This window comes from Panulirus ornatus, chromosome 22, assembly GCF_036320965.1.
Source record: "Panulirus ornatus isolate Po-2019 chromosome 22, ASM3632096v1, whole genome shotgun sequence".
Taxonomy (NCBI): Eukaryota; Metazoa; Arthropoda; class Malacostraca; order Decapoda; family Palinuridae; genus Panulirus; species Panulirus ornatus.
Window position 1 is genome coordinate 5,973,817 of NC_092245.1, and position 26,889 is coordinate 6,000,705.

Consider the following 26,889-nt stretch of genomic DNA (forward strand, 5'->3'; position numbering starts at 1 on the left):
CGCATGTGCCCGAGGTAGCGCTAGGAAAAGACAACAAAGGCCACATTCTTTCACATTCAGTCTCTTGCTGTCATGTATAATGCACCAAAACCACAGCTCCCTTTCCACATCCAGGCCCCACAAAGCTTTCCATGGTTTCCCCCATACGCTTCACATGCCCTGGTTCAATCCATTGACAGCACATCGATATAATATAATCCAATAATGCCCTTTCCCACTTACTCATGTATACTTTGATATGTCTCTTCGTTTTTGTAAAGGTATTCTATATCAGCACACAATTCCACAAAATGTTCATCATTCTAATTCACAAAACAGGATACCCCATGTCTCACCGGATACCCCATGCCCACTCTCACATTCAATTCCCCAATCATTAATACTCAATTTACTTACTTCAACATTGGCAGCACATTCACTCAGCTCCTCCTTAATCCTTCCTTCTCGTCTGAAGTCCTATCACTACCAGGTGCATAAGCTAAGCAATAATGATCACCCAGTTCTCACAATATACTTTCATTTTTTACCACATCAATCTTAGGCTCTTTACATTCCTTCACATATTCCAATTAATACTAGTTCAGCAATAAAGCTACCCCTTCCTTTGCTGTTAACCTCACTATACCACTTCACTTTACACCTTAAGACATCCTAAACCATTCTTCATCTTTCCCTTTAAACTTTGCTTTGCTCAGAACCAGAACATCTAGGTTCCTCTCTTTAAACATTCTAGCTATCTCTCCCTTCTTCTCATCTTGGTTGCATCCACACAGATAACATCAGCAAACCAAACTGAAAGTACTTCTAATATAATTCCACCTGATGTATGACCAACCCCCTTCCACCCAAACCACTTCATAACCACCTTCCAACTTTCGAAGCAATAAAAATATTCTCATCCCCCATACTTACACATACCTCCATCCCCTGCAAAGACCATAATATCAAAACACATTTACATTGTAATGAACATGCAAGCCCCAAACAAATGCCCCTTCAGCTCCCAACCTAATCTCGAACTCTATTCCATTACATAAACAAATATCCACAATTACTTTTCCAAGACAAAAGTAAGTTATGCTTTCTCATAGGAAATCTGGGCACCACCCATTTATTCAATATTAGAAGCTGATTCAAAACATTTTAAGACTCTCATATCCTAGATGCAGCTTCCACACTATACATCAAACATCTATTTTTCAAATACACTTCACCAGCTACTATGACAACCACACCATATCAACACACTTTTGAACTATGGTCCCAGCTGGTGGACATGAATTTCATAGCACTGCAGGAATGCCATCAAAGGAGTCTTGGGGCAGGATAAGAAAGATAGTTTGTATAATTTCATGATGTAATGTCAATCTGACAGAAAAGAATGGGAATAGGTGAAAGCTAAATCTCAAAGTGGAGAGGAGAGGATATGGGAATAAAGACTGCATAGACAGAAGTATGATTTCAATTTCTTTAAGTGAATAAAGGTTGCCTCAGAGAAAGAAATTGGATGATGTAAAAGAAATGACTAAAACTAAAGAAATCAAGAGGGTGTGAGAGTGATATCAAAATGAGACAGTGTAGCCCCATGGAATCAGTATACAAATGAAATAATTGGTTGTTTCCTCGAACAAAAGAATGGGAAAATGGCGACATGCAGAAGGTATCTGAAACATTGTGAACTGAACAAAAAACATGGTATTAGAAGGTGACTTTCAATGGGGTATTCTGTTGTACAGGGGCATAAAGCTAGAGACAGATAAATAGATATTTTCATTTCATGAATGTGTCATTTACTTAAAAAATGCCTATTAGAGACAGGATTACATGAAAGACCCTTCTGAAAGGGTCTTACAATCATAATATTCTACCATACCTTTGACTGTGCTTGTTGCTGTGTTGGTGGCGCTTGTGCCTGTTGTGACTGTTGTACATGCTGTTGCTGTTGTGTCTGCTTTTGCTGCAACTGTTGCTGCTGGGATATCTGCTGCTGTTGCTGAACTGGTTGCTGCTGCACCTGTGTCTGCTGCTGCTGTAGCTGAAGGGGTTTTTGTTTGCTAATATAAACTGGTGTGGTTACAGCAGGTCGTGGAGCTCCTCCTATGGTTACCACAGCAGGTACAGCAGTACGAACAGCTGGTACTTGGGCTGAGGTCAGAGTAGAAGTCAAGGTAGTTGGTATGGCAGTTGACATAGTAGGCACCATGGTAGGGGCACCTACTGAAACCTCTGGAATAGGGGCACGGACCCTGGTGACTAGTTCCACGCTTACCTCTCCTACACGACCAGCATTCACCAGTGGAACACCAATATTACTACTGTTAACAACTGTCATAGTAACACCTGGTCTGCATCTGCTAGTAAAAGCTGATGAATGAGAAGTGTCCATATTACTGCTGCTACCTACAGTATTGAGGCTATTATTACTGCTAGTACATACTAATGAAGGTACACCTTGCTGCTTACTGAGATGGTCTGCAGCAGGTAAAGAATGTGCTGTGGGAGGAATAGCTGTTTCACCACTGTCTGTGACATACTGGCCTTCTTCACAAACTTTTACACGTGTCACTACACCTGTTACTGGATCCACAAGTTCAGCCTCGGATTTACGTTCTTCTACAGAGGGTATTACCAATGCAGCTGTACTAGTTGTAGTAACTACACTTGTAACCACTGTCGAAACAGATGTTACTGTGTTTGTGACTGAGGATATAGTCTGTGAGGTACAGGGAATAGGTTTATCAGTTTCTGACTGTGAATCAAAGGAGCGTGGCCGGCCACGAAGACTCTTGCGAACAGATGATTCCTCCTCAGTATCAGCATCACGTTTAACATCTACATCACGATGTCTACCACGGCCACGACCACGAGTGTGCATAACCTGAACTGTAGATGTTACAGTTGTGCTCACATTTACAGGTAGTGTACCTGTTGGTGCAGGTTGCTGAGGAACTCCATTATCCAGCACAACACTTGGTTCATTACCACCTACTTCTTCACCTACACCTAAGACTTGTGGCTCATCCTCAGCTGCTTTATCACGTAGCCGACCTGATCTCCTCGTCGTTGGTGCAGCAGGACGAATATCATCACTCTCCACTCGACGAACTTCTTCTGAATCCGGTTTGACTGGGCTTCGACCTGCAACTGATCGAGCTGATTCCTTCTTGATTTTGGTTTTGGCAAGACCCAAATTGATATCTTCATCTTCAGATTCATGAAAGTCATACACATCAGAAGCTGTTGGCGTTGGCACTGGGCGACTATCCTCTGACTGATTAGCACGACCACCACGACCACGGCGCCGACGCCCACTGGTTTCTTCATGATCTACCATATCTGGATGCCTTCGTGCACGCTTAGTGCGACTGCTTCGTCTAGGTTCTGGTAAAGTTTTATCTGCAGCAGGATTTACAGGAAGGTCTGTCAGAGGTACATCCTTCTGGCTTTCACTGTTACGTGTCTGGCGTCCTCGGCCTCGACCTTTGCCACGTGCTGCAACACCTGAGCGAGTAATAGGTAATACAGTACCTGAGGTCTCTTCTTGTACCTCAGTAGCCCGTCTTCCTCCTCGTCGCCCACGTCCTCGCCCTCTACCTCGAGCTGGAACAACTGAACGTTCCTGTACTTTTGGATTCTTGTTGATTTCTTCAGGGAGTGGGGTACTTTTCTCCTTAAAAGATTTTCCCACCAAAGGGCCCTCATCACTCTGACTTTGTATCTCTGAACAGACTTGCTCTAGTTTGGCTAAGTCATCCTGTGGATGAGGAGGTGCAGATGACTTGGAAGGTGTTATATCTGAATTAGGTTTCTGTTCTATACTAAGTGAAGCTTCCTCCGTAACTGGTTGTGAGGCTTTCTCTAAATCAGGATGAGTAGCTGTTTCACTGACAATTGTCTGAAGACTTGCTAATGCACGTTCAACTGCCACTGGATTACTAGCACATTCAACTTTAATTGCTTCAGATTCATGTGTCTCATCACCTAAGGATATCCCCTTGGGTCCTTCTCTGGAGTGCATATATAAACTATCCTCTGACTGTGATGATGTTTCTGTCTTTATTGTTACATCTGTTGGACTTATGGACTCTATAGTGTCTTTTGTGTCTAAAGGTTTAGTGTCTGCGACTATTGTCGAAATACTAGTAGATACTGATTCCTTACAACTGAAAGACTCCACCTCATTGCCTGCATCAGATGAGATTTCTTCTTTTATAATCTTATCTAGGTTAATGTTTGTGTCTCTGATTTCTATTGGCTCTATAGCAGTTTTTGGTTCTGTGGCTGGAATGGGCACTGAGGAGGGAACAGGTCCTGTAACAAGAGCAGGTATGAGACTGGGAGAGGAAAGGGTAGTAGTTGTCATTGTACAAGTACTTGATAAACAAGCAGAAATTATTACAGAAGAACCAACAGCCATTGGGGTAGGATTTGGAGTAGCTGTAGTATGAGAAGGTACTGATGTGGAACTGGAAATAAAACTGGGATTGAGGGTAGAAGTGGTACACAACACTGAAGTGGATGTTAGTACATGAGTAGGTTTTGCACATGAAGTTTGTGTGGTTACTGATGTGGAAGCAGATATCTGATTAGGCTTAACAGGAATGAGGGCTGAGGTGGTACAAGGTAATGAAGTGGAGGTCAGTGCAAGAGAGGTTGTAGTTAATGATATAGAAGCCTGTGTTGGTGCAGGAGCAAGAATAGGAGAAGAAGTATGAACTGATGTGGTAACCAAAATGGGATTACAATTGGGAGATGCAGTGGAAGTAGATACAGATATGGGAGTTGGAATGGAAGCAGATGTGGTCACACTCGATGAAACTGGCAAAGTAGCTGGACTAAGCATTGTAGTGGATGCAGAAGATGGAGCCACAGTGGAAGACAATGAAGTGGAGACTGGTGCAGTAACAGGTGTTGATACAGTTGCTGTAGTATTTACTGAAGAAACTGCAGAAGGTAAAGTGGTGCACAAAGAATCAACAGAAGTAGGAGTAGGTATTGTTAGAGAAGGAACAGAAGTTGGAATGGTTACAGGCAAATTAGGCAATAAAGATGTTGTAATTTCTGATGTGCAAACCTGGCTTTCATCTACCTTCAGTTTATGAGACTCGTCAACAAGAGTGGGCTGAAAGGAAGAAGATACAGATGTGACAACTGTGTTTACAATATCTGTTGTATGTTTTGTATGTGTTGCTACAGAATGTACTGATGATGTCCCTAACACTGGTTTATCTGTTACACAACAAGAAGAGGTTTCTGTTTTTACAGGAAGAGAGTCAGATTTTAAAGGGTCCAAGTCAGGCTCAGCAGACACTGATGCAGGCTTTTCAGGAGGTGTCTTGCATTCTACTGCAACACTTGTGGATTTCATTAAAGCCGTTGTACATTTCAAAGGGGATGTTGCAAGTCTCACAGAATCTGATATTGACTTCTGAGGAGGTGGTGGAGGCACTGCAGAGACAGTTTTAACACATGAATCCGAGGGCATTAGTGAGACTGTATCATTGGTATGTGTGACTGCTGTTTGAGATGTCTCAACAGATACTTTAGATGAAGCCACTTCTGGTGGGCTTATTTTCTCAAGAGCAGCTGAGGAGGAAGAACTTATTACTGCCTGAGAAGAATTCTCGACTTTTTGCTGCTGTATCTGCTCAACCTTCTTAGTTTCTTCCATTTTCTTAATTTCATCATGAACTTCATCTCCTAGTGCAGGTGGTGCTGATGGAGGACGCAAAGAGTCTGATTTTTCATCAGCATTAGGCCATGCGGAATCATGAGCTGAAAGATTACTGTCTTTTTCCTCATTATGAGTTTGTGCTCTCGGCTCTTCAAGAGTTAATGCAGATGAATCTAAATCATCAGTGGGGTCAGGTTGGTCTTCATCAATTTGCAGTTCAGGCTCTGACTGCATGGATGCTGGACTGTCTGGTGGTACCTGATCTTCAGCTTCCGGTTCATGTTCCTCCTCTTCTTCCTCTTGTGGCGCCACTGGCTGAGGATCAGGTTCTTCAGTAATTTTTACTGGGGCTGATGGTGGATTATGAGGTGGTTGCTGTGGCCATGAATCTTCTCTTTCTCCAGGCATCTCACTCTGTAGCATCTGAGCAGCTTTTTGAGCTTCCTCAAAAGCATCCTCAGCAGCTGCTGAAGTGTCTGGAGGCATGAGAGTCTCCTCAACAGCTGGCTGCACACCTGCATCATCACTATATTCATCATAACATGCTAAAAGTCCTGCCACTGCATTGAGGGTCTCTTCTTGAGAAATGACAGCTCTAGAAGCTTTCCCTGATCCACTTCCACTGGTAGCAGCATCAGCATCAACAGAGTTGTCTGGAGCACTCAAATTAGATGCTTCAGTTAAATCCTCAAATATTGGCTCATGTGCCGTGGAGGGTGATGATGAAGGAACATGAGTTGTGAGGCTCTGTACTGCTGACTCAGCTGCATCTGGCGGAAGGGCATTAAGTGGATGTGGACTACGACTTTCTTTAACCTCAGAGGATTCATTACTTTCTCTAGATTCAATAGATTCCTGGGAGTCCTGAAAAAGTCCATGTGTGGGTGGGCTTTGGAGTGGAGGAGGCTCAAGAGGGCTATGGGGTATACCAGTATGAGAAGAATTACATAGTGATACTTCAGACTGGGGCATACCTTGTGGACTGCGTGGACTAACAGGAGCTGGTGGTCCATGACTTACTACCATCTTATCCTGTGGACTAAGCATGCATGGAGAAGATAAGACATGTGGGCTTTGTGGTGAGGCTGTATCTATGCGCAGCAGAGCCAACTGGTCAAGACTGTGATGATCATTTTGATTTTCAGGAACATGACCACCAAGCAGATGGTGGTGACGTCGGCCACGACTGCTATCCTTTTCTCTTTTTTGCCTTTTCCTCCTTTTCTTGTCCTTACGAGAGTCATGCTGCTCACTTAGGTCTTCATCAGTGGCATGGAAAGTATCTATAGTAAAACTGGTTTCAGAGTCCTGATACTCTGGCTCCTCTTTAATAACTTCTGTTAACTGATGCAATTCTGTCTGAGAAATATCCTCCATAGGACTACTACTACTGTTCACACTAGCAATAGTATTAGTTATACTGTTGGTGACTGCACTGCAATAGCTACCTTTTCCTGAATCTGATAACGTTCTAATGACTTCTGAAGGTGGAGGTGGATCACGTCGAGGTTTCTCCTTTTTCAAACTTCGTCGTTCCTCCATCCTACACTCAGGTTTGATTTTATTTTCAACTTTAGACTCACTTTTGGTTTCTAACCATGATGCATCTTGAGAAGATTGTTTAGTTCTAACATGACAATGTCTTGATGCATTTGGTGTGGGAGGAATGTGTGTGTCATCAGAATCAGTATCATAAACCTCGCATACAGTTAGTCTAGTTGGTGCAGGAGATAATGGTAAAGGAGCTGTAGAGGTTCCTGATGAAGCAGATCCTTTTCTTCTTGTAGTAGCAGAAGCAGGGCATACACAAGGCAGATTTGGAGTAGGGTCTGAGTCATCTGATATGTGACCAAATATGATTTCCATTCTTTCATCTTTCTTTGAAGGTATCTTATCCCGCGTAACTCCACTTTCACCTGTGCGCTTTCTTTCCCTCTGTGGTTGCAAAGTAGGTTTTTCTTGTCTTACTTCTACTGCTTCTGCTTTAACCTTTGGGCGGATAACACGAGAATCTTCCAAAGACATTGCTGCATCACTGTCCTCTGAAGTTGTTATGATTTCTTTACTAATGCTAACCCCTCTCTTAGGCTTTTCACGGATACGACCAGGTTTACGCTCCTTATCACGAACCTTTACTCGTGCAGCTGGTTTAGGTGGTTTAGTATGTGACGAAACATCTGACACCTCACTTTCTGATTCAAGCTGTCGCAAAGATTTGTTGGATTTTTTAGCATGTGCCTCACTTTCAGTATCTGAATCAATAAAGATATGGTCTCCATGGCTTTGAATAATATCTGATGATTCTATAACATCAGGAATACTATTTGGCTTCATACTGGAGGGATATCTAGGTGAATTTATGACAACTTCATCATCTGTAGTAACATCAGATACAATCATATTCTTAATCTTATGTTTTGCTTCTTTTTTACAACTAGAAATACATGACACTTTCTTCTTATCCTGCCTTGGACACAACTCATCAGATTCATCAGAAGATACCTGTGAAGATCGGCGTTTACGAACAGCATCTTCATCTGAACTGGCTTGCTGAACATGCCCACGCTTTTGTCCACGATTACTACCATCTCCATCCTCCTCAGAATCTGATATGTCTGAATGCACAGGAGGCGTTGCTTTCTTCTCCTTTCTAGCTCTCTGGTTTTGACGATACTTCTGCATCTGTAACTGTTTTATTTCTTGTTGTCTTCTTTCCTCCTCTTGCTTCTGTTGTCGCTTTAGTCTTCTTGCTTTAACTTTATCATACATGTCATAGATGCCATCATCTTCATCTGGAATGTCAAATATGGAGTGCTTTTTAGGTGCTTCTTCCTCTTCACCATCCTCAACCTCCCCACCAGAACCCGTCAAGCTATCACAAGAATCACTTTCTGGATCAAATATTGACTTTGTTTTATTAGTAAGTTTGTTCTTTTGACTTGCAGTCATTCCTGTTCTCATATGCTGCTGCTGTGATTTATTACTGGTGCTATTCCGCCTTACTATTGGCCCCATTTTAGTTCTTGTCACCTCATCATCAGAAGTTGCTATATCACTGGCAGGTACTTGAGAATCAAGAGAATCTGTGCGAATTTTCCCTCGTGTACAGAGAGGAGGAGTTGTCTTTGCTCTGCTGGATGTTGCTTTTAACCGTGCCTCTCCATCACTCTTGTCACTTTTGCCAGAATCATGCTTCCTCCGGCGACCATCACGCAACCTATCACCTCTCCTTTCTTCAGGTTCTTCATGTAATTCTGATTTATCCATATGATGTATTGACTCTTCTAAGCGAGATATACAATTGTCATGATTTGTTATTGATATGTCCTCACTGCTGGAATAATGAACAGACATTTTACTTAACTCAAGAATCTCATCCTCATCTGTTTCAAGAAGATGAGTCTTACGCAATTTGTGCTTAGCCATATCATTAAAAATGTCATTAGTTTCATATGACCTATGGTGATGCCTGATTGGTGCTTCATGCCGAGAGTCTCTTCGCTTGTCATTATGGCGATGGTCATTGTTATGCCGCCCATCACGCCTGCCTTCACTTCTCTCAGCATTATCACGGTGGTTAATTCTTCCAATTCTTTCTTTCTCACGTTCACGAGTTCTTTCATTAGCCCTTATTTTTTCTTTCTCTCTCTCCCGTTCCCTCTCTCTATCTTTATCAAGAAGTTTTTCTCTTTCCTTTTCTAATATCTTATCTTTCTCAGCTGTCTTTTCTCTCTCCTTTTCGTTTGCCTTTTTTCTTTCTTTTTCAACAGTTTTTTCTCTCTCTCTTTCAAGTGCTTTTTCTCTTTCTCTTTCAAAAGCCTTTTCTCTTTCTTTTTCAAGCAATTTCTCTCTCTCTTTCTCAAGGGTCTTTTCTCTCTCCCTTTCAAGAGCTTTTTCTCTTTCTCTCTCAAGAGCTTTTTCTCTCTCTCTCTCAAGAGCTTTCTCTCTCTCCCTCTCCATGGCTTTTTCTCTATCTCTCTCCATAATTTTTTCTCTCTCTCTTTCACAGACCTTTTCTCTATCCTTTTCCATAGACTTCTCTTTTTCCATCGTTTTTTCCTTTTCCTTTTCCCGTTCTTTATCTAAAGTCTTTTCTCGCTCCCTTTCTTCATCTTTCTCACGTTCTCGCTCTCTCTCCTTCTCTTTTTCCCTATCTTTTTCTCTTATTCTCTCTTTCTCTGTCTCCTTTTCATATTTTGAAGGAGCAGAAGAGCTTTTGAGTCTTTCCTTATCTTTAGATTTTTCCTTTCTTTCTTTGTGCTTCTGGTCTCTGGGTTCTGCTCTCTTTTCTTCACTATGCCTTCTTTTTTCTCCTTCACCTTTTAATCTTTCCTCACGAGCATTTTCTTTTCTTTCTTCTTTCTTCTCTTCTCGTCTTTCATCTTTCTTTTCTTCATGTTTCTCTTCTTTCCTGTCTTCTCTTCTCTCTTCTCTCTTTTCCTCCTTTTTTTCTTCTTTCTTTTCATCTTTTCTGTCTTCACTTTTTCTATCACACACTTTATCCAAAATCCGAGTTTCCAGTTTGTCATGAAACTTTTCCTCATATTTCTCTTTTTTCCTTTCTTTCTTTTCTTCTTTTTTATCTTCAACTTTATTTTCATATGATTTTCTTTTCTGTTTTGTTTCTGATACATCAAAAGTTCTGTTGTTCACTTTTTCATCCTGGTTTTCCCGCAACTCATCCCTTCGTCCACACCTACCCTTCTTTTCACGTTCACTCTTTTTAGTATCTCTTGCATCACGAGAGTCCCTTCGTTCTTTACCCAATTTCTCTCGCACTTTCTCCTCTTCTCCATCATACCTAAAGCGTTTGGAATCAGGTTCAAAAGTTTTCACATCCACCCTAAAACGAACATCACTTTCAACACTACTGTGTCTGCGTTTATGGTTATTAATCACTTCTTTGTTATCTGTCTCACTTTTCAGAGATTCTAACAAGTCATTTTCAATCTTTATATTTTCAGTCTTAATAATTTCTGATCTAAAAGGTTCTACTTTAATATTTTCTGTCTTAATAGTCTCTATCTTTACTGGTTCGATTTTCACGTGGGTGTTAATGTGTTCTGAGGCAATAGATATAACTGTGTCCTTACATTCACTAATTTCCCTAACACACTCTTTGGTTTTAACATCCTCCAACCTGGACTGTTCGGTTTTTAATCCTAGAAGGATAGGGTCCCCTGCCTCCTCCATGTGAGGCTCTTCCTTTATTACTAATGGGAGAGCATGACTGCCACTCCTCTCAGGTACATTATGTGGTGCAGATTCTCCTGCAACAGGCCGTACAGCAGGGCTAGACAACGGATGCAGAAGGCTTGTGGTAGTGGTCAGCACCGACTTGCTGCTTGACACTGATTGTGTCACTGACACCACACCAGTAACACGAGTGTCTGCAACAACTGTAACCACTCCACTTAACGACACACCCCCAGAGACCTCCCCTTCCTCCCCAGAGATAACTGGCACATCTAGACGCACTGAGCGGGGTGGCACTGGGGTGCGTCTGAGTGGTGTGGCAGCTGAGGTAGTATTGGTGGCGGTAGCAATGGAAGAGGTGGTGGTGAGGGGAGGTGCAGGACTTACAGGTGTTACTGGAGACATGTATGGTGGATGGGCAGGACTTACACCAGGACTGACACCGGGACTAAAGCCAGGGCTAGAGGCAGGTGGGCGGACTGCCTGGGAAACCGCAGGTCTATGTAACGGTGACAATCCCTGAGACTTACTGACCTGCGGAACAGAAACAAACACCCTAGGAACTTGTGAAGGACTTGAAGTGATGGGTTGCTGTTGCTGTGCTTGATGACTGGATAGTCTAACACCTGGCAGGCTACTGATAGGTGTGGCAGAGGGCACAGCAGGCGTGGTAGCAGGAAGGCGGGGTACATGCGTGTTCACCAGTGGTGGGCTTGGTATAAGACTTCCAGCTCTACTAGTACGTGGTGCTGAGGTGAAAGGTTTAGGTTCATATTTATCACCAACATTTTCTAATCGTTTACTATCCTCATCAAAGACTGATCGCTTTGAAAGAAGTGATTTAACGATATCGGACGGCTGTGACCGCAACTCCTCAAGATCAAGTATTCGTGGTAAACGCACATTCTTACCCCCACTACTACCTGAACTACTCGTACTGTCATTCACAGGTTCACTTACAGATGCCGTTATGTTGTTTCCCACCACCCTTGATGATCCTGACCATTTTTCATACTTCTCATCTAATGCACGTATCCGCTGTTCTAAGTCAATAGAAGGGCTACATGGTGAAGGCAGGGGAGATTCTTCTGAGTCAGAAGGACTATCACGAGGGCCTGGTGACAATGGTGTATCTACCACAGCACTACCAACTTCTCGGGAATCTCCCCGTACTCCTAAACTTGCTCCACCACTAAAAGGAGGAGATCGTAACAGACTGGCACCTTTGGGTGATGTTGATGCAGCACGTGGTGACAAATGGGCACGAACTTGTTGTGCAAACCTAGGTAATGGCAAAGAAAGTGGAACATTGTGGTATCGATCCCTGTGGTGGTGATGGTGATGGTTGTGATGATGGTGGTGGTGTTGGTGTAAAGTATGGCGTAATGGGTCTGATGAGTCATCCCTCTCATCACGGACGGGGGTGCCTGGAGGACTTGCATCACTATGGTCAGCAGCTGCATCACAGGAGGAAGACACAATAACAGCATCACGACGCCAATGCAAATCATCAGCATCTGGTACAGAAGGTCTGCGATACCTTGGATCATGAACAACTTCCTCAGTATGGCGTGGTGGTGGTGGCACATTCTCTCCACCACGCCGCATCAACCTACCATCTCTACGAGCTTCATGTGGTCGTCGGAAATTTGTTATTGAATCGCTACTATCAGCCAGCCGTTTCACACTTACTAACTTTTCATAACTAACTTCATTATAGCGTGGTTTCTTGGGAGGTCTTTCAGGATCAGGTGGACGCTCATCCCCAGAAGAAGATGGATCATCAGGACCACGGCGGTGTAAAAGTCGAGGGTCCTGTGGGCCACCCGCACCACCACTACTACTGCTCACTACATCTTCCCCATCCTCTGTATGAGATGAACGATGAAGTCTATGTGAGCCTGTGCGGTGAGGTGACTCTGGTGGTGCAGGGGGTGGCCGACGCACATCACTGACACGCACAACAAGGTCTTTAAGGTCATTGGTACGTCTTCTATAATCACGAGGGTCTGGAAGGGAACGATCATCCAACAGTGTTACTTCGCGTGATGGGGAAGCAGCTATAGGAGTTCCTGGTGACCTAGGGGGAGCCAAGCGAGAGGAAACTCCAGAACCACCCTTAGAAGGGCGTGGAGGTGGCGGTGGAGAAGCAGCACGAGACCCAGGTGGTGACTGACTATGAAAACTGTCATGATCACTAGTGGAGCGTCGAGCAGTACGACGAGCACCAGATTCACCATCCTCATATACACCACGAGCAGGTGGACTCAGACTACTGCGATCTCTTGAATGAGCACGTTGTGAGCCAGGAGACGGATCATCCCGTCGACGAGCAGGACTAAAGCTGTGCCGCCGACTGCCTCCAGCTCCACTGCTACTACCACCTCCACTACCAACACCATCACCATACCTCTGACTTCCTGCATATTCGCGAAGCTCCCGTTCGTATGAGTCTTCATAGGATGCCCCACTTCCCTGACTAAATTCATCATAACTCCGCCTGTCAAGAAATCTGAATCTTTATAATCTATCTAACAATAAAATATCATTTACTCATTTTAAAGTACCTACTGCTAAGAAGACTATATAAAAATATAATCTTATTTCATATCATAATGAATCTTTCAAAATGACAGAAAAACAACCAATTCTTGAACTTACACAGGGGGAAATTCATCATAGTTATCATATCTGCCTCGTGAACGGGTACCAGTAGAGTTATAGGCAGCTGTTCGGTTATTAGCTGTAGGTCTGGAAGCAAAAGGAGCCCCTTCTCTCCTAGTTCGTTCATAACGACTGTATCTGTTGGTTGTACCTTCATAGCGCCCAGGTTCTCTACAAAGAGCATGAAAAACAAGTTCAGTTTATCATACATAATGATACAAAGAATTACCCTTATAGTCTTAAGAATATATAATTTCAGTTCCTGTGCTGGTCTCAGTTCAGTTCTTACACAACTTCAAAACATTTCTCGTGATTTTGGTATATCTTTATCAAACACATTACAAAGGGAACTACACTTCTCGGAGAGCATATCATATGATAACTTATTTACTGCAGCCAGGGTATAGATACCCTAGTAATATCTTTTCCTGCTCACCATAAATGGTGGATATACTATTAAAGTTCACACAAACAACACACAAAATGCTCCCAATGGATGTGAACTGAAAACTTCCCTAACCATCTTCAACTCAAGTACCCTCAGGTTCTAATCAAATAACTCCCTTCAAGTCATCTTTTCATCAGACTTCCTCTTCTTTTCATATTCAAATATAATACTACATATCTTCTTGACCAATTTATCACCTGCTATATGTTGTATACAAGCATACCATCCTAAAAGACTTTTATCCAGGTATTCTTTCCAAACTTCATTCTTTATCCATCCTTTTAAAACTAACTATACTGTAATAGATAAGTTATTCATCCCTACATTTGGTTCTAAGCTACCATGACCTACAGTAACTTAAGTTTCACAACCATTCCTAAGAGTTAAGACAAGTACTTCCTTCAACCTCCTTTGAACATATAATGCTTAAGTTCTTTTGATTCATCAGATATATAGGTGCACCCCCAACATTCTTAGCCTACAAAAATCTCTTTCACCTCACAAACCATTCTATCTCCATAAAACAACTGTGGAAACTTAATTCTGTTTCATTATGGTTCAGAATACACCAAACATGCTCTCATCACTGGTCTTAAAAGTTATTGTAAAAGTTCAGTTACTGTAAAAGTTCGTGTTGATCTTATCATTAGGACAACTTAGTACATAAAAGAATGCCCCAGCCATTACAACATTAAACAGCCATAGTGACATTACACAATGTGACATACCCACATTTATTTCAAACCACTCACTCCCCATTTAATCTATATCTGCAATTCAGTAACAATAACACACATTACTTTTCAAATTTTCAGCAATGCTGAGGGGTTTCCTGGACCTGGATCTACCTTGATACAATACAAATAAACAAGCCTCTGCACCATAAAAAAGACTGCAGTTGCATGAAAAGATGGGCACCCAGCTCATTTATGTGCTGGCCAAACAGGCACTCATCAAAGACTGGAGAGCAGTGACCAATCTGTCTCATTTCAGACTGAAAATTTTTTGCAGGTACAAATGAACAAAAAATAATTCACATTATTAAAGCACCGTAAACATGTGTAGAACACTGTTTATGTGTGAAGCCAGAACATTACATTTAAGTAAAATAAAGAAAAACTGCTTTGAAGTGATGCACAACTTGTTTTCATGTTCTCCTGAAACCCCAGCATCCCAGACTAAAGTCATGAACTAACGAACTATTCTGTTACATCCTGAACACAATCTGATGGGTCTTTAACCTACAGGATTAAATTTGCAATAAAATAAATTTTAATGGAAATATCCAATGAATCCAAAACTTAGCCCAGTGGAGTCTAAGGATCAGTTGGAAGAGGGATTCCAAGATGTTAAAGTCTTATATATACATCATGGTTTGGAATAAAAACTTGGAGGGGCATACGACTACTTCAGCCCCATGGGAGTTAAAAGACACTATTACAAAGTTCCTAGTATTTTCATGTGCCAACCTCAATCTTGAGTTTGGTGTCCTCTGTAAGGTAGTTGCAGTGAAGGTAAACATTGTCTCGGGATAGGTTGAAGCAGTGTTTGTGGTGGTGTGGTGATGGGTGATGTCCAGATCACATATAAAAGAGTGTGGTTTTCTTTCTTTCCCTCAAAGTTCTGCAACACTCTACAATCTCATGTATTTCCCATTAACAATGCCATAACACAATGATTTCAGAGACAGGTTTCACTTCCTCCAAAATTTGTAAATACTTTCCCTGGTCTCTTCTTTTCCCCTTTCATTATACTTTCTATATCTAAATCAAGGCCCAGCCTCTATGTGGACTTGGCCTGTGATGCCTTTAACCCCCTAGCATGTTCAAGTCATGATCACTCAAAATCTTTTTCATTCCATCCTTCAATGGCAGACGAGTTTAACAAGAATTTTTTCTCATGCTTGATCACAATTTCACCCATCAGCGAAGTACTGCCATAAAACAGGGCATGTGAAGGATCTGGGCTAAACCACAGAAAGGTCTATGGGCCCTGGTTGTGGATAAGGAGCTGTGGTTTCGGCACACAGCAGATCACTGCTAGGAAAAGGATGAGCAAATGTAGCCTTTCTTCATCTATTCCTGGTGCTAACTTGCTAGCATGGGAAACGGTGATCAAATATATAAATGGAAATGAGGTGTTTGAGGACAATATGTGGTGTGAGGTGGTTTGATTAATTAATGAAAGGGTAAGAGATTTTTTTTTTTTTTTTTTTGCTTTGTCGCTGTCTCCCGCGTTTGCGAGGTAGCGCAAGGAAACAGACGAAAGAAATGGCCCAATCCACCCCCATACACATGTATATACATACGTGTGTGGAAATAAAGGGTGTGGTTGAGAGAGCAGAAGAGGGTGTGTTGAACTGGTTTGGACAAATGGAGAAAATGAGTGAGGAAAGATTGAGAAATAGGATATATGTGTCAGAGGTGGAGGGAACAAGAAGCGGGAGACCAAATTGGAGGTGGAAGGATGGAGTGAAAGAGATTTTGAGCTATTGGGGCCTGAACAAGGAAGAGAATGAATTGGAATGACGTGGTATACTGGGGTCGATATGCTGTCAATGGACCGAACCAGGGCATGCGAAATGTCTGAGGTAAACTATGGAAAGGTCTGTTGGGCCTGGATGTGGATAGGGAGTTGTGGTTTCGGTGCATTACACATGACAGCCACAGACTGAGTTTGAACAAATGTGGCCTTTTTTGTCTGTTTTCCTAGCACAAAATTGCAATTTGGTAGTTCAGATAATCATATTTATATTTCAAATGTATTTTTCAATACACATTGTACAACACATTTCTTGATTTGTTAGTTCAGATAATTATATTTATATTTCACATGTATTTTTCAATACCCATTGTACAACACGTTTCTCGTAGACAATATGCCTCAACAGGTGCAAACAGTACATAAAGCTTTTAAAATCCCAACACCAGCACACAAGACTGTACATCCCTTTACAGTTATGGCAAGTTATACACTGGTCTGACCATTACAAGGAAAGTGAGGGTGCCTTGTGGTTACGGGGGTTGTGTCTCATCATGCGCAAACAGTTTATAAAGTTTTTAAATCCCAACACCAGCATGTAGGATTGTACATCCTATTACAAGCATGGCAAGTATACATACACTTGGCTGACCATTACAGGGAAAGTGGGGGTGCCTTGTGGTTAAGGGGAGTTGTGTTAGGGCGGTTGGCCTGGGTAGTGAGGTGCATGTTCACTAATCCCAATGTTATCATGTCTTGATGATTTGGTTGGTAATAGGATGTGCTTTAAAGTCACCTGGGGACAATTAAAGTTTTTAGTATTAGCATCTAAAACAGATTCAATGATGTTATGGGTGAGGGGCACAATGCAACTAGGTTGTTAAAGTCTACAAGGTAATTGTTTTCTTGTTAATGTTTAGTGACAACATCTCTGTGGTCACCTTCGCATACAGAATGACTGTGCCAATAGCATCTCTCCAAGTCTGTTTTACATGTCTCGCCAATGTATACATCTCTACATGCCTTACATCTGATGGTATAAATACTCCCACTTTCCTAATAATTTGGCCTAATAGTAATTAAGGTCACACTGATAGTGTTATTATACTGGAAGGCAATATCAAAAGCAAATCTTTTTAGTACAGGTTGACCCTCTGTAATCCAGCAACCTCGGGGCCTGGCCATTACCTGACCACAGAGAATGCCGGAAAACAGAAATTGACCCCTAAGGGAACCCCCTATGTAAACATATGCCTGACACCTAGTCTTGCCAGCTCATTCCACTCTTGCCCTGAACAAACTGCTGTTGGCTATCTAATGAAGAACTAGAGTTTTTATCGATTCTTTCAATTCTTGCACAAAAAGCTTTTGTGTCTGCACTATGCTTTTCATTGCACACACTATGTACTGAAATCCCATGTCTCCACTTAAACTTGCAAATATTCACATAGTTTAGCTTTAGTTCTCTATGAAAAATTTTGGCCTGCTTGATAAGCACCTCCCCAGAAATGCTAACACCATTACATGGGAGCTTCAACCACTCTATACTATAAGTGCACCATCTAATTCTGTGCTCCCGGCACCTTTCAAAGTTTTCCAAAACTTTAAAATTTTCTGGCTTTCATTTTCAGCAAAAACTGAATAAATGAAATTAACAGGATTGCTATTTAGCTTGGCTACAGTGCAAACAGACTTTGGCACCTTACTGCTGCTTACAGCACTGCCCTGGTGGCAGAGCCACAAACTAATGGCACCAGATTCAAAACATGCCAGACCAGAGAGCTGGATTAGAGAGGTACAACCTGTACCTATTTACATTAACTAAGTTAGAAAAGGGGCAACACCAAACATCTAAAGCCATCATCCTTTTCCATATTTTTGTTACTAGACACAAAATTTCTTCCTGGATTTTCATTAAGCCTTGTTCACAAACCATCTAGGATAACATAACTACCAAAAGGTGCACCTCATACGATTACACTCATCTTCTAACTTGTGGGATCATGTGTACATAATACTACTAGAAACAAAGACATAGCAACAGATATTTTCAAAGAATGATCATGTACTTAAAAATAATGAATATAGCTCTCAGCATTGGTAGGCTTCCTGTAGATCTTAATGGTTTAAGAGATCAGATTCCCTAATTATCAACACATCAAGGAATGGCAATTTGCCATCTTTTTCTCATTCAATCTTGAATTTGATGGTGGGGTGAATGTTACTTAATTCATCAAAGAAAACATCACAATCTTGGGAAGATGGCCATAAGATCCACATATCATCAGTGTATCTAAGCCAGATTTTTGGATGGTTACTGAGAAAAGTTAGAATCTCTGCCTCAGAGGATTCCATGAATAAGCTATTGAGAATAGGACTAAAAGGATATCTCTATAAAAATTAACTTCAGCATCTTAGAAAACATTATCATAAGCAAAGTTTTATTAAGTCAATGAAAATTTTTATGGTTAGGGGTAAGCTGAGACTGAGATCAGGTATTTCCTCCTTAGGTAAGTGATGGTTTCTTCAAAGGGTACTTTGGAGAATAGAGAATTTGCATTAAAATCAATGAGTTTATGTTCAGGCACAGTAATGTTGCTAATCTAGTTTACAAAATCTTTAAAATGATAGCAAACATATGAAAGATTAACTTCTAATCCCCTTAGTAATAAAGTACAGGCCTTCAACTCTAGACTCAACCAACTATTAAATAAGCAACAGGACATTCTGAAGTCTGTAAGGAATGTTAACCTGTTTGTATATAGTTTCCTTAAAATTCACAAAAATGGATGTCCCCTTCGACAAATTATCTCCTCAGTTAATTCTTCAGGTTATATGTTATCCAAATGATTAGCTAAACACCTTAGCCAAGTGCAAAGAAATATCTATCCATCGCATACATAAAAAACTCATGATTTTGTAAATAATGCCAAGAACATTAATTTTCCTACACATAAACTCATTAATTTTTATGTTAATTTCCTATTCACCAAAATCCCAATTGAAGAAACCACCACTTACCTGCAGAGGAAATTACATGATCTCAGTCTTAGCTTACCCACCCCACCCCACCCATAAAAACTTACACTGACTTAATAGAGCTGTGTTTCCAATAATGTTTTCCAATACACTGAAGGAATTTCTATAGACAGAAATCTGGTTTAGCCATGGGAAATCCCGTAGTACCATTTTCATTAACTTATTCATGGAATACTTTGAGAGAGATTCTAACTTCTATCAGTAACCATCCAAAAATCCGGCTTAGATATGCTGATGATGCATGGTCCTTAGGCAATCTTCTTAAGATTGTAATGTTTCTTTAATGAGTTAAATAACATTCACCCCATCATTAAATTCAAGACTGAATAGGAAAAAGATTGCAAGCTGCCATTCCCTGATGAGATGATAACTAGAGAATTAGATCACTTATCCTTCAACATATACAGGAAGCCTACCAACGCTGCGAGATATATTAATTGTTTTCAATCCACGATCAATCTGTAAATATGTTTGTAGTTGATCAATCTGTAAATATGTTTGTAGTTACGTCTATGTATCTAAGAGCATTACATATATGTGCTCCCACAAGTCTAAAACATGAATGTAATCATATGAGATACACCTTTAGGTGTTATGTTATCCTAAATGGTCTGTCAACTAGGCTTCCTGAAATTCCAGGAAGACATTTTATACATTCAGTAACAATCTTATACATTCAGTAACAAAAATAAAAAGATGTTTTAGAAGGAGGTATAATAAAGTGCATAAGACAAGAGAACAAATGGGAACATCGGTGAAGGGGGTAAATGGGGAGGTTATAACAAGTAGTGATGAAGTGAGATGAAGTGAATATTTTGAAGGCTTGTTGAATGTGTTTGATGACAGATTGGCAGATATAGGGTGTTTTGGTTGGGGTGGTGTGCGAAGTGAGAGGGTTAGGGAGAATGGTTTGGTGAACAGCGAAGAGGTAGTGAAAGTTTTACGGAAGATGAAAGCCGGCAAAGACGGCAGGTTTGGATGGTATAGCAGTGGAATTCATCAAAAAAAGGGGGTGACTTTGTTGTTGATTGATTGGTAAGGATATTCAATATATGTATGGATCATGGTGAAGTGCCTGAGGACTGGCAGAATGTATGCAAAGTGCCATTGTACAAAGCAAAGGGGGATAAAGATGGGTGTTCAAATTACAGAGGCATAAGTTTGTTGAGTACTCCAGGGAAATTATATGGGAGGGTATTGATTGAGAGGGTAAAGGCATGAACAAAGCATCAGATTGGGGAGGAGCAGTGTGGTTTCAGAAGTGGTAGATGTGTAGATTAGACATCTGTTTTGAAGAATGCATGAGAAATACTTAGAAAAACAGATGGATTTGTTTGTAGCATTTATGGATCTGGAAAAGGAATATGATAGGGTGGATAGAGGTGCTTTGTGGAATGTTTTAAGAGTATATGAAGTGGGAAGTAAGATGCTAGAAGCAGTGAAAAGTTTTTATCAAGGATGTAAGGCATGTGTACTTGTAGGAAGAGAGGAAAGTGACTGGTTCTCAGCGAATGTCGGTTAGCGGCAGGGGTGCGTGATGTCTCCATGGTTGTTTAATATGTTTATGGATGGGGTGGTTAGGGAGGCAACTGCAAGAGTTTTGGAGAGAGGGGCAAGTATGCAGTCTGTTCTGGATGAGAGGGCTTGGGAAGTGAGTTGGTTGTTGTTCGCTGATGATACAGCGCTGGTGGCTATTTCGGGTAAGAAACTGCAGAAGTTGATGATGAGTTTGGAAAAGTGTGTGAAAGGAGAAAGTTGAGAGTAAATGTGAACAAGAACAAGTTTATTTGGTTCAGTAGGGTTGAGGTACAAGTTCATTGAGAGGTAAGTTTGAATGGAGAAAAACTGGAGGAAGTGAAGTGTTTTAGATATCCGGGAGTGGACTTAGCAGCAGATGGGACCATGGAAGTGGAAGCGAGTCACAGGGTGGGGGAGGGAGTGAAGGTTCTGGGAGCATTGAAGAATAGGTGGAAGGTGAGAATGTCATCTTGGAGAGCAAAAATGGGTATGTTTGAAGGAATAGTGGTCCCAACAATATTATATGGTTGCAAGGCCTGGGCTATAGATGGGGGATGTGCGGAGGAGGGTGGATGTGTTGGAAATGAGATGTTTGAAGTCAATATGTGGTGTGAGGTGGTTTGATCAAGCAAGTAATGAAACGGTAAGAGAGATGTGTGGTAAATCTGCCCACCTCCCACGCTTCTCATGCCACAAGCATCTTTTGCGTAAGCCATCACTGCTTCCCTAAATACATCCCATTCCTCTCCCACTCCCCTTACCTCCTTTGTTCTCACCTTTTTCCATTCAGTACTCAGTCTCTCTCGCACAACTATCAATTAACACGTAATCCAATAATGCTCTCTGGCCATCTCTCCTACTTACATACGTATACTTATGTATATCTCTCTTTTTAAACCAGGTATTCCCAATCATCAGTCCTATTTCAGCACATAAATCTACAAGCTCTTCACCATTTCCATTTACAACACTGAACACCCCATGTATACCATGTCAAAAAGGTAGCACCAGGAAACAGATGAAGAATGGCTCATCCACTCATATACACATATATATACATAAACACCCATACATGCATATACACATACGTACACTTAACATACACTCACAGACATATACATATATGCACATGTTCATATTCATACTTGCTTGCCTTCATCCATTAATGTCACTACCCCAACACACAGGAAATAGCATCGCTGAAACATCTTTTTCTTCTCCCTAAAATTTTGTGATAATCTCTCACCCCAACCCTTATTTCCCCTCTCTTCACCTCTTGCACCTTTCTCTTGACCTCCTGCCATTTTCTTTTATACATCTCCCAGTCATTTGCACTATTTTCCTGCAAATATCATCCAAATGCCTCTCTCTTCTCTTTCACTAACAACCTTACTTCTTCATCCCACCACTCACTAACCTTTCTACTCTGCCTACCTCTCACATTTCTCATGGCCACATGCATCTTTTGCATATGCCATCACTGCTTCCCTAAATACATCCCACTCCTCACACACTCCTCTCACATCATTTGTTCTCACCATCTGCTGTTCTACTTTCAATCTCTCCTAGTACTTCCTCACACATCTCCTTTCCAAGGTCACTTACTCTCACTACTCTCTTCTTCCCAACTTTCTTCTTTTTGCAAACCTCTACAAATCTTCACGTTCGCCTCCACAAGATAGTGATCAGACATCCTTCCAACTGTCCCTCTCAGAGCATCAACATCCAGAAGTATCTCTTTTACATGCCTATCAATTAACAGGTAATCCAGTAATGCCCTTTGACCATCTCTCTTACTCATATGTATACTTATGTTTATCTTTCTTTTTGAACCAGGTATTCCCAATCACCAGTCTTTTTTCAGAACACAAATGCACAAGCTCTTCACCATTTTCATTTACAACACTGAATACCCTGTGCACATCATTTATACCTTCATCTGCCACATTACTCCCCTTTGCATTTAAATCAACTATTATAAATACCCGGTCTCTTGCATCAAAGCTTCTAACATACTCACTCAGTTAATCCCAAAAGTTTTGCCTCTCACGATCTTTCCTCTCGTGACCAGGTGCATAAGCACCAAGAATCATCTATTTCTCTCCATCCACTTTCAGTTTTACCCACATCAATCTAGAATTTTCTTTCTTACAGTCAATCACACACTCCCACAACACCTGCTTCAGGAGTAGTGCTACTCCTTCCTTAGCTCTTGTCCTCTCACCAACTCATGACTTTACTCGCAAGACTTTTCCAACCATTCTTCCCCTTTACCCTTGAGCTTCATTTTGCCCAGAGCCAGAACATCCAGGTTTCTTTCCTCAAACATACTAGCTATCTCTCCTTTCTTCTCATCTTCGTTACATCCACACACATTCAGTTACCTCAGTCTCAGCCTTTGAGGACAGGGAAGAATACTTCCCACATATCTCCTGCATGATGTAGAAGGCGACTAAAACGGGTGGGAGTGGGAAGCTGAAAATCCTTCCCTCCAGTTTTTACTTTCCCAAAAGAAGGAACAGAGAAGGGGGCTGGGGCTCAGTCTTCTGTTCTTGATGCTACCTCACTAATGCGGGAAAAGGTGAATATGTATGAAAAGAAAAATACATATATGAAATCCAGCAAGGTGGCGTGTTTGGATGGTATTGCAGTGAAATTTATTAGAAAAAAAAAAGGGGACCCTGTTGTTGATTGGTTGGTAAGGATATTCAATGTATGTATGGATCGTGGTGAAGTGCCTGAGGATTGGCAGAATGTATGCATAGTGCCATTGCATAAAGGCAAAGGGGATAAAGGTGGGTGTTCAAACTACAGAGGCATAAGTCTATTGAGTATTCCTGGGAAATTATATGGGAGGACATTGATTGAGAGGGTGAAGGTATGTATAGAGCATCAGATTGGGGAAGAGTAATAAGGTTTCAGAAGTGGTAAAGGATGTATGGATCAGGTGTTTGCTTTGAAGAATGTATGTGAAAAATACTTTAAAAAACAGATGATTTTGTATGTAGCATTTATGGATCTGGAGAAGGTATGATAGGGTTGACAGAGATGCTTTATGGAAGGTCTTAAGAATATATGGTGTGAGAGGCAAGCTGGAAGAAACAGCAAAAAGTTTTTGTCATGGATGTGTATGAGTAGGAAGAGAAAAGAGTGACTGATTCCCAGTGAATGTCAGTTTGCAGCAAGGGTGTATGATGTCCCCATGGCTGTTTAATATGATTATGGATGGGGTGGTTAGGGAAGGAAATGCAAGAGTTTTGGAGGGAGGGGCAAGTATGCAATCTGTTGGGGATGAGAGGGCCTGGGAAGTAAGTCAATTGTTGTTTGCAGATGATACAGCTCTAGCAGCTGTTTCATGTGAGAAACTGCAGAAGTTGGTGACTGAGTTTGCAAAGTGTGTGAGAGGAGAAAGTTGAGAGTAAATGTGATTAAAACAGCAAAGTCATTAGGTTCAGTAGGATAAAGGGACAAGTTAATTAGGATGAACTTTGAATGGAAAAAAATTAGAGGAAGTGAAGTGTTTTATATATCTGGGAATGGACATAGCAGCAGATGGAACCATGGAAGCAGAGGTGAGATGTTTTGGAGGGATGTAAATAAAGTGCATAAGACAAGAGAACACATGGGAACATCAGTGAAGGGGGCAAATAGGTAGGCAATAACAAGTAGTGATGAAGTGAGGAGATGGAGTGAGTATTTTGAAGGTTTGTTGAATGTGTTTGATGAAAGAGTGGCAGATATAGGGTGTTTTGGTTGGGGTGATGTGCGAAGTGAAAGGGTCAGGGAGAATGGTTTCATAAACAGAGAAGAGGTAGTGAAAGCTTTGCAGAAGATGAAAACCTGCAAAGCAGCAGGTTTGGATGGTAATGCAGTGGAATCTATTTAAAAGGGGTGACTGTGTTGTTAATTAGTTGGTAAGGATATTCAATGTATGTATAGATCATAGTGAAGTGCTTGAGGATTGGTGGAATGCATGCATAGTGTCATTGTACAAAGGCAAAGGGGATAAAGGTGAGTGTTCAAATTGCAGAGGCATAGGTTTGTTGAGTATTCCTAGGAAACTATATGGGAGGGTATTGATTGAGAGGGTAAAGGCATGTACAGAGCATCAGATTGGGGAAGAGCAGGTTGGTTTCAGATGTGGTAGAGGATGTGTGAATCACGTGTTTGCTGTGAAGAATATATGTGAACAATACTCAGAAAAACAGATGGATTTGTATGAAGCATTTATGGATCGGAAGAAGGCATATGATAGGGTTGATAGAGATGCTTTGTGGAAGGTTTTAAAGTATATTGTGTGGGAGGTAAGTTGCTAGAAGCAGTGAAAAGATTTTACCAACAATGTATGGCATGTGCACGAGTAGGGAGAGAGGAAAGTGATGGGTTCTCAGTGAATGTCGGTTTGTGGCAGGGGTGCATGATGTCTCCATGGTCATTTAATTTGTTTATGGATGGGATGGTTAGGGAGGCAATGCAAGAGTTTTTGAGAGAGGGGTAAGTATGTAGTCTGTTCAGGATGAGAGAGCTCGGGAAGTGAGTCAATTGTTGTTCGCTTATGATACCGCGCTGGTGGCTGATTCGGGTTAGAAACTGTAGAATTTAGTGACTCAGATTGGTAATGTGTGTGAAAGTAGAAAGTTGAGAGTAAATGTGAATAAGAGCAAGGTTGTTTGGTTCAATAGGGTTGAGGGACAAGTTAATTGGGAGGTAAGTTTAAATGGAGAAAAACTGGAGGAAGTGAAGTGTTTTAGATATCTATGAGTGGGTTTTGGCAGCGAATGGAACCATGGAAGTGGAAGCGAGTCACAGGGACGGGGAGGGGGATAAGGTCCTGGGAGCGATGAAGAATGTGTGGAAGGCAAGAACATTATCTGGGAGAGCAAAAATGGGTATGTTTAAAGGAACAGTGGTTCCAACAATGTTATATGGTTGCAAGGCATGGGCTATAGATAGGGTTATGTGGAGGAGGGTGGATGTGTTGGAAATTAAATGTCTGAGGACAATATATGATGTGAGGTGGTTTGATTGAGTAAGAAATGAAAGGGTAAGAGAGATGTGTAGTAATAAAAAGTGTACTTGAGAGAGCAGAAGAGGGTGTGTTGAAATGGTTTGGACACATGGAGAGAATGAGTGAGGAAAGATTGACAAAGAGGATATATGTGTCAGAGGCAGAGGGAACAAGGAGAAGTGGGAGACGAAATTGGAGGTGGAAGGATGGAGTGAAAAAGATTTTGAGCAACTGGGGCCTGAACATACAGGAGGGTGAAAGGCGAGCAAGAAACAGAGTGAATTGGTATGATGTGATATACAGGGGGTGGACGTGCTGTCAATGGATTGAACCAGGCCATGTGAAGCATCTGGGGTTAACCATGGAAGGGTCTGTGGGGCCTGGATGTGGAAAAGGAGCTGTGGTTTTGGTGCATTACACATGACAAATAGAGAATGAGTGTAAACAAATATTTCCTTTTTTGTCTGTTTTTCCTGGCGCTACCTCGCTGAAGCGGAGGGGAGCGATGCAATTTCCTGTGTGGTGGGGTAGCAACAGGAATGGATGAAGGCAAGCAAGTATGAATATGTACATTTGTATATACGATTCTATGTGAACGTTATTTTATTATACTTAGTCGCTCTCTCCCGCGTTAAAGAGGTAGCGCAAGGAAACAGACGAAAGAATGGCCCAACCCACCCACATACACATGTACATACATAAATGCCCACACACACACATATACATACCTATACATTTCAATGTATACATATATATACATACACAGAGATATACATATATACACATGTACATATCCATACTTGCTGCCTTCATCCATTCACGTCGCCATCCTTACACACATTAAATGGCACCCCCTCCCCC

General features: G+C 41.4%; 1 protein-coding gene across 4 annotated transcripts in view; it reads right to left on the reverse strand.

Annotated features, from left to right (window-relative positions):
* LOC139756512 (uncharacterized) overlaps positions 1-26,889 on the reverse strand; it is a 650,205-nt gene that overhangs the window by 221,284 nt on the left and 402,032 nt on the right. For all 4 annotated transcript variants that reach the window (XM_071675967.1, XM_071675968.1, XM_071675969.1 and 1 more), the window contains 2 exons: positions 13,532-13,705; positions 1,874-13,370 (listed from right to left, as the gene is read on the reverse strand). In XM_071675967.1, the coding sequence (XP_071532068.1) occupies positions 1,874-13,370; positions 13,532-13,705 (11,671 nt within the window). The remainder of the gene's footprint in view (positions 1-1,873; positions 13,371-13,531; positions 13,706-26,889) is intronic.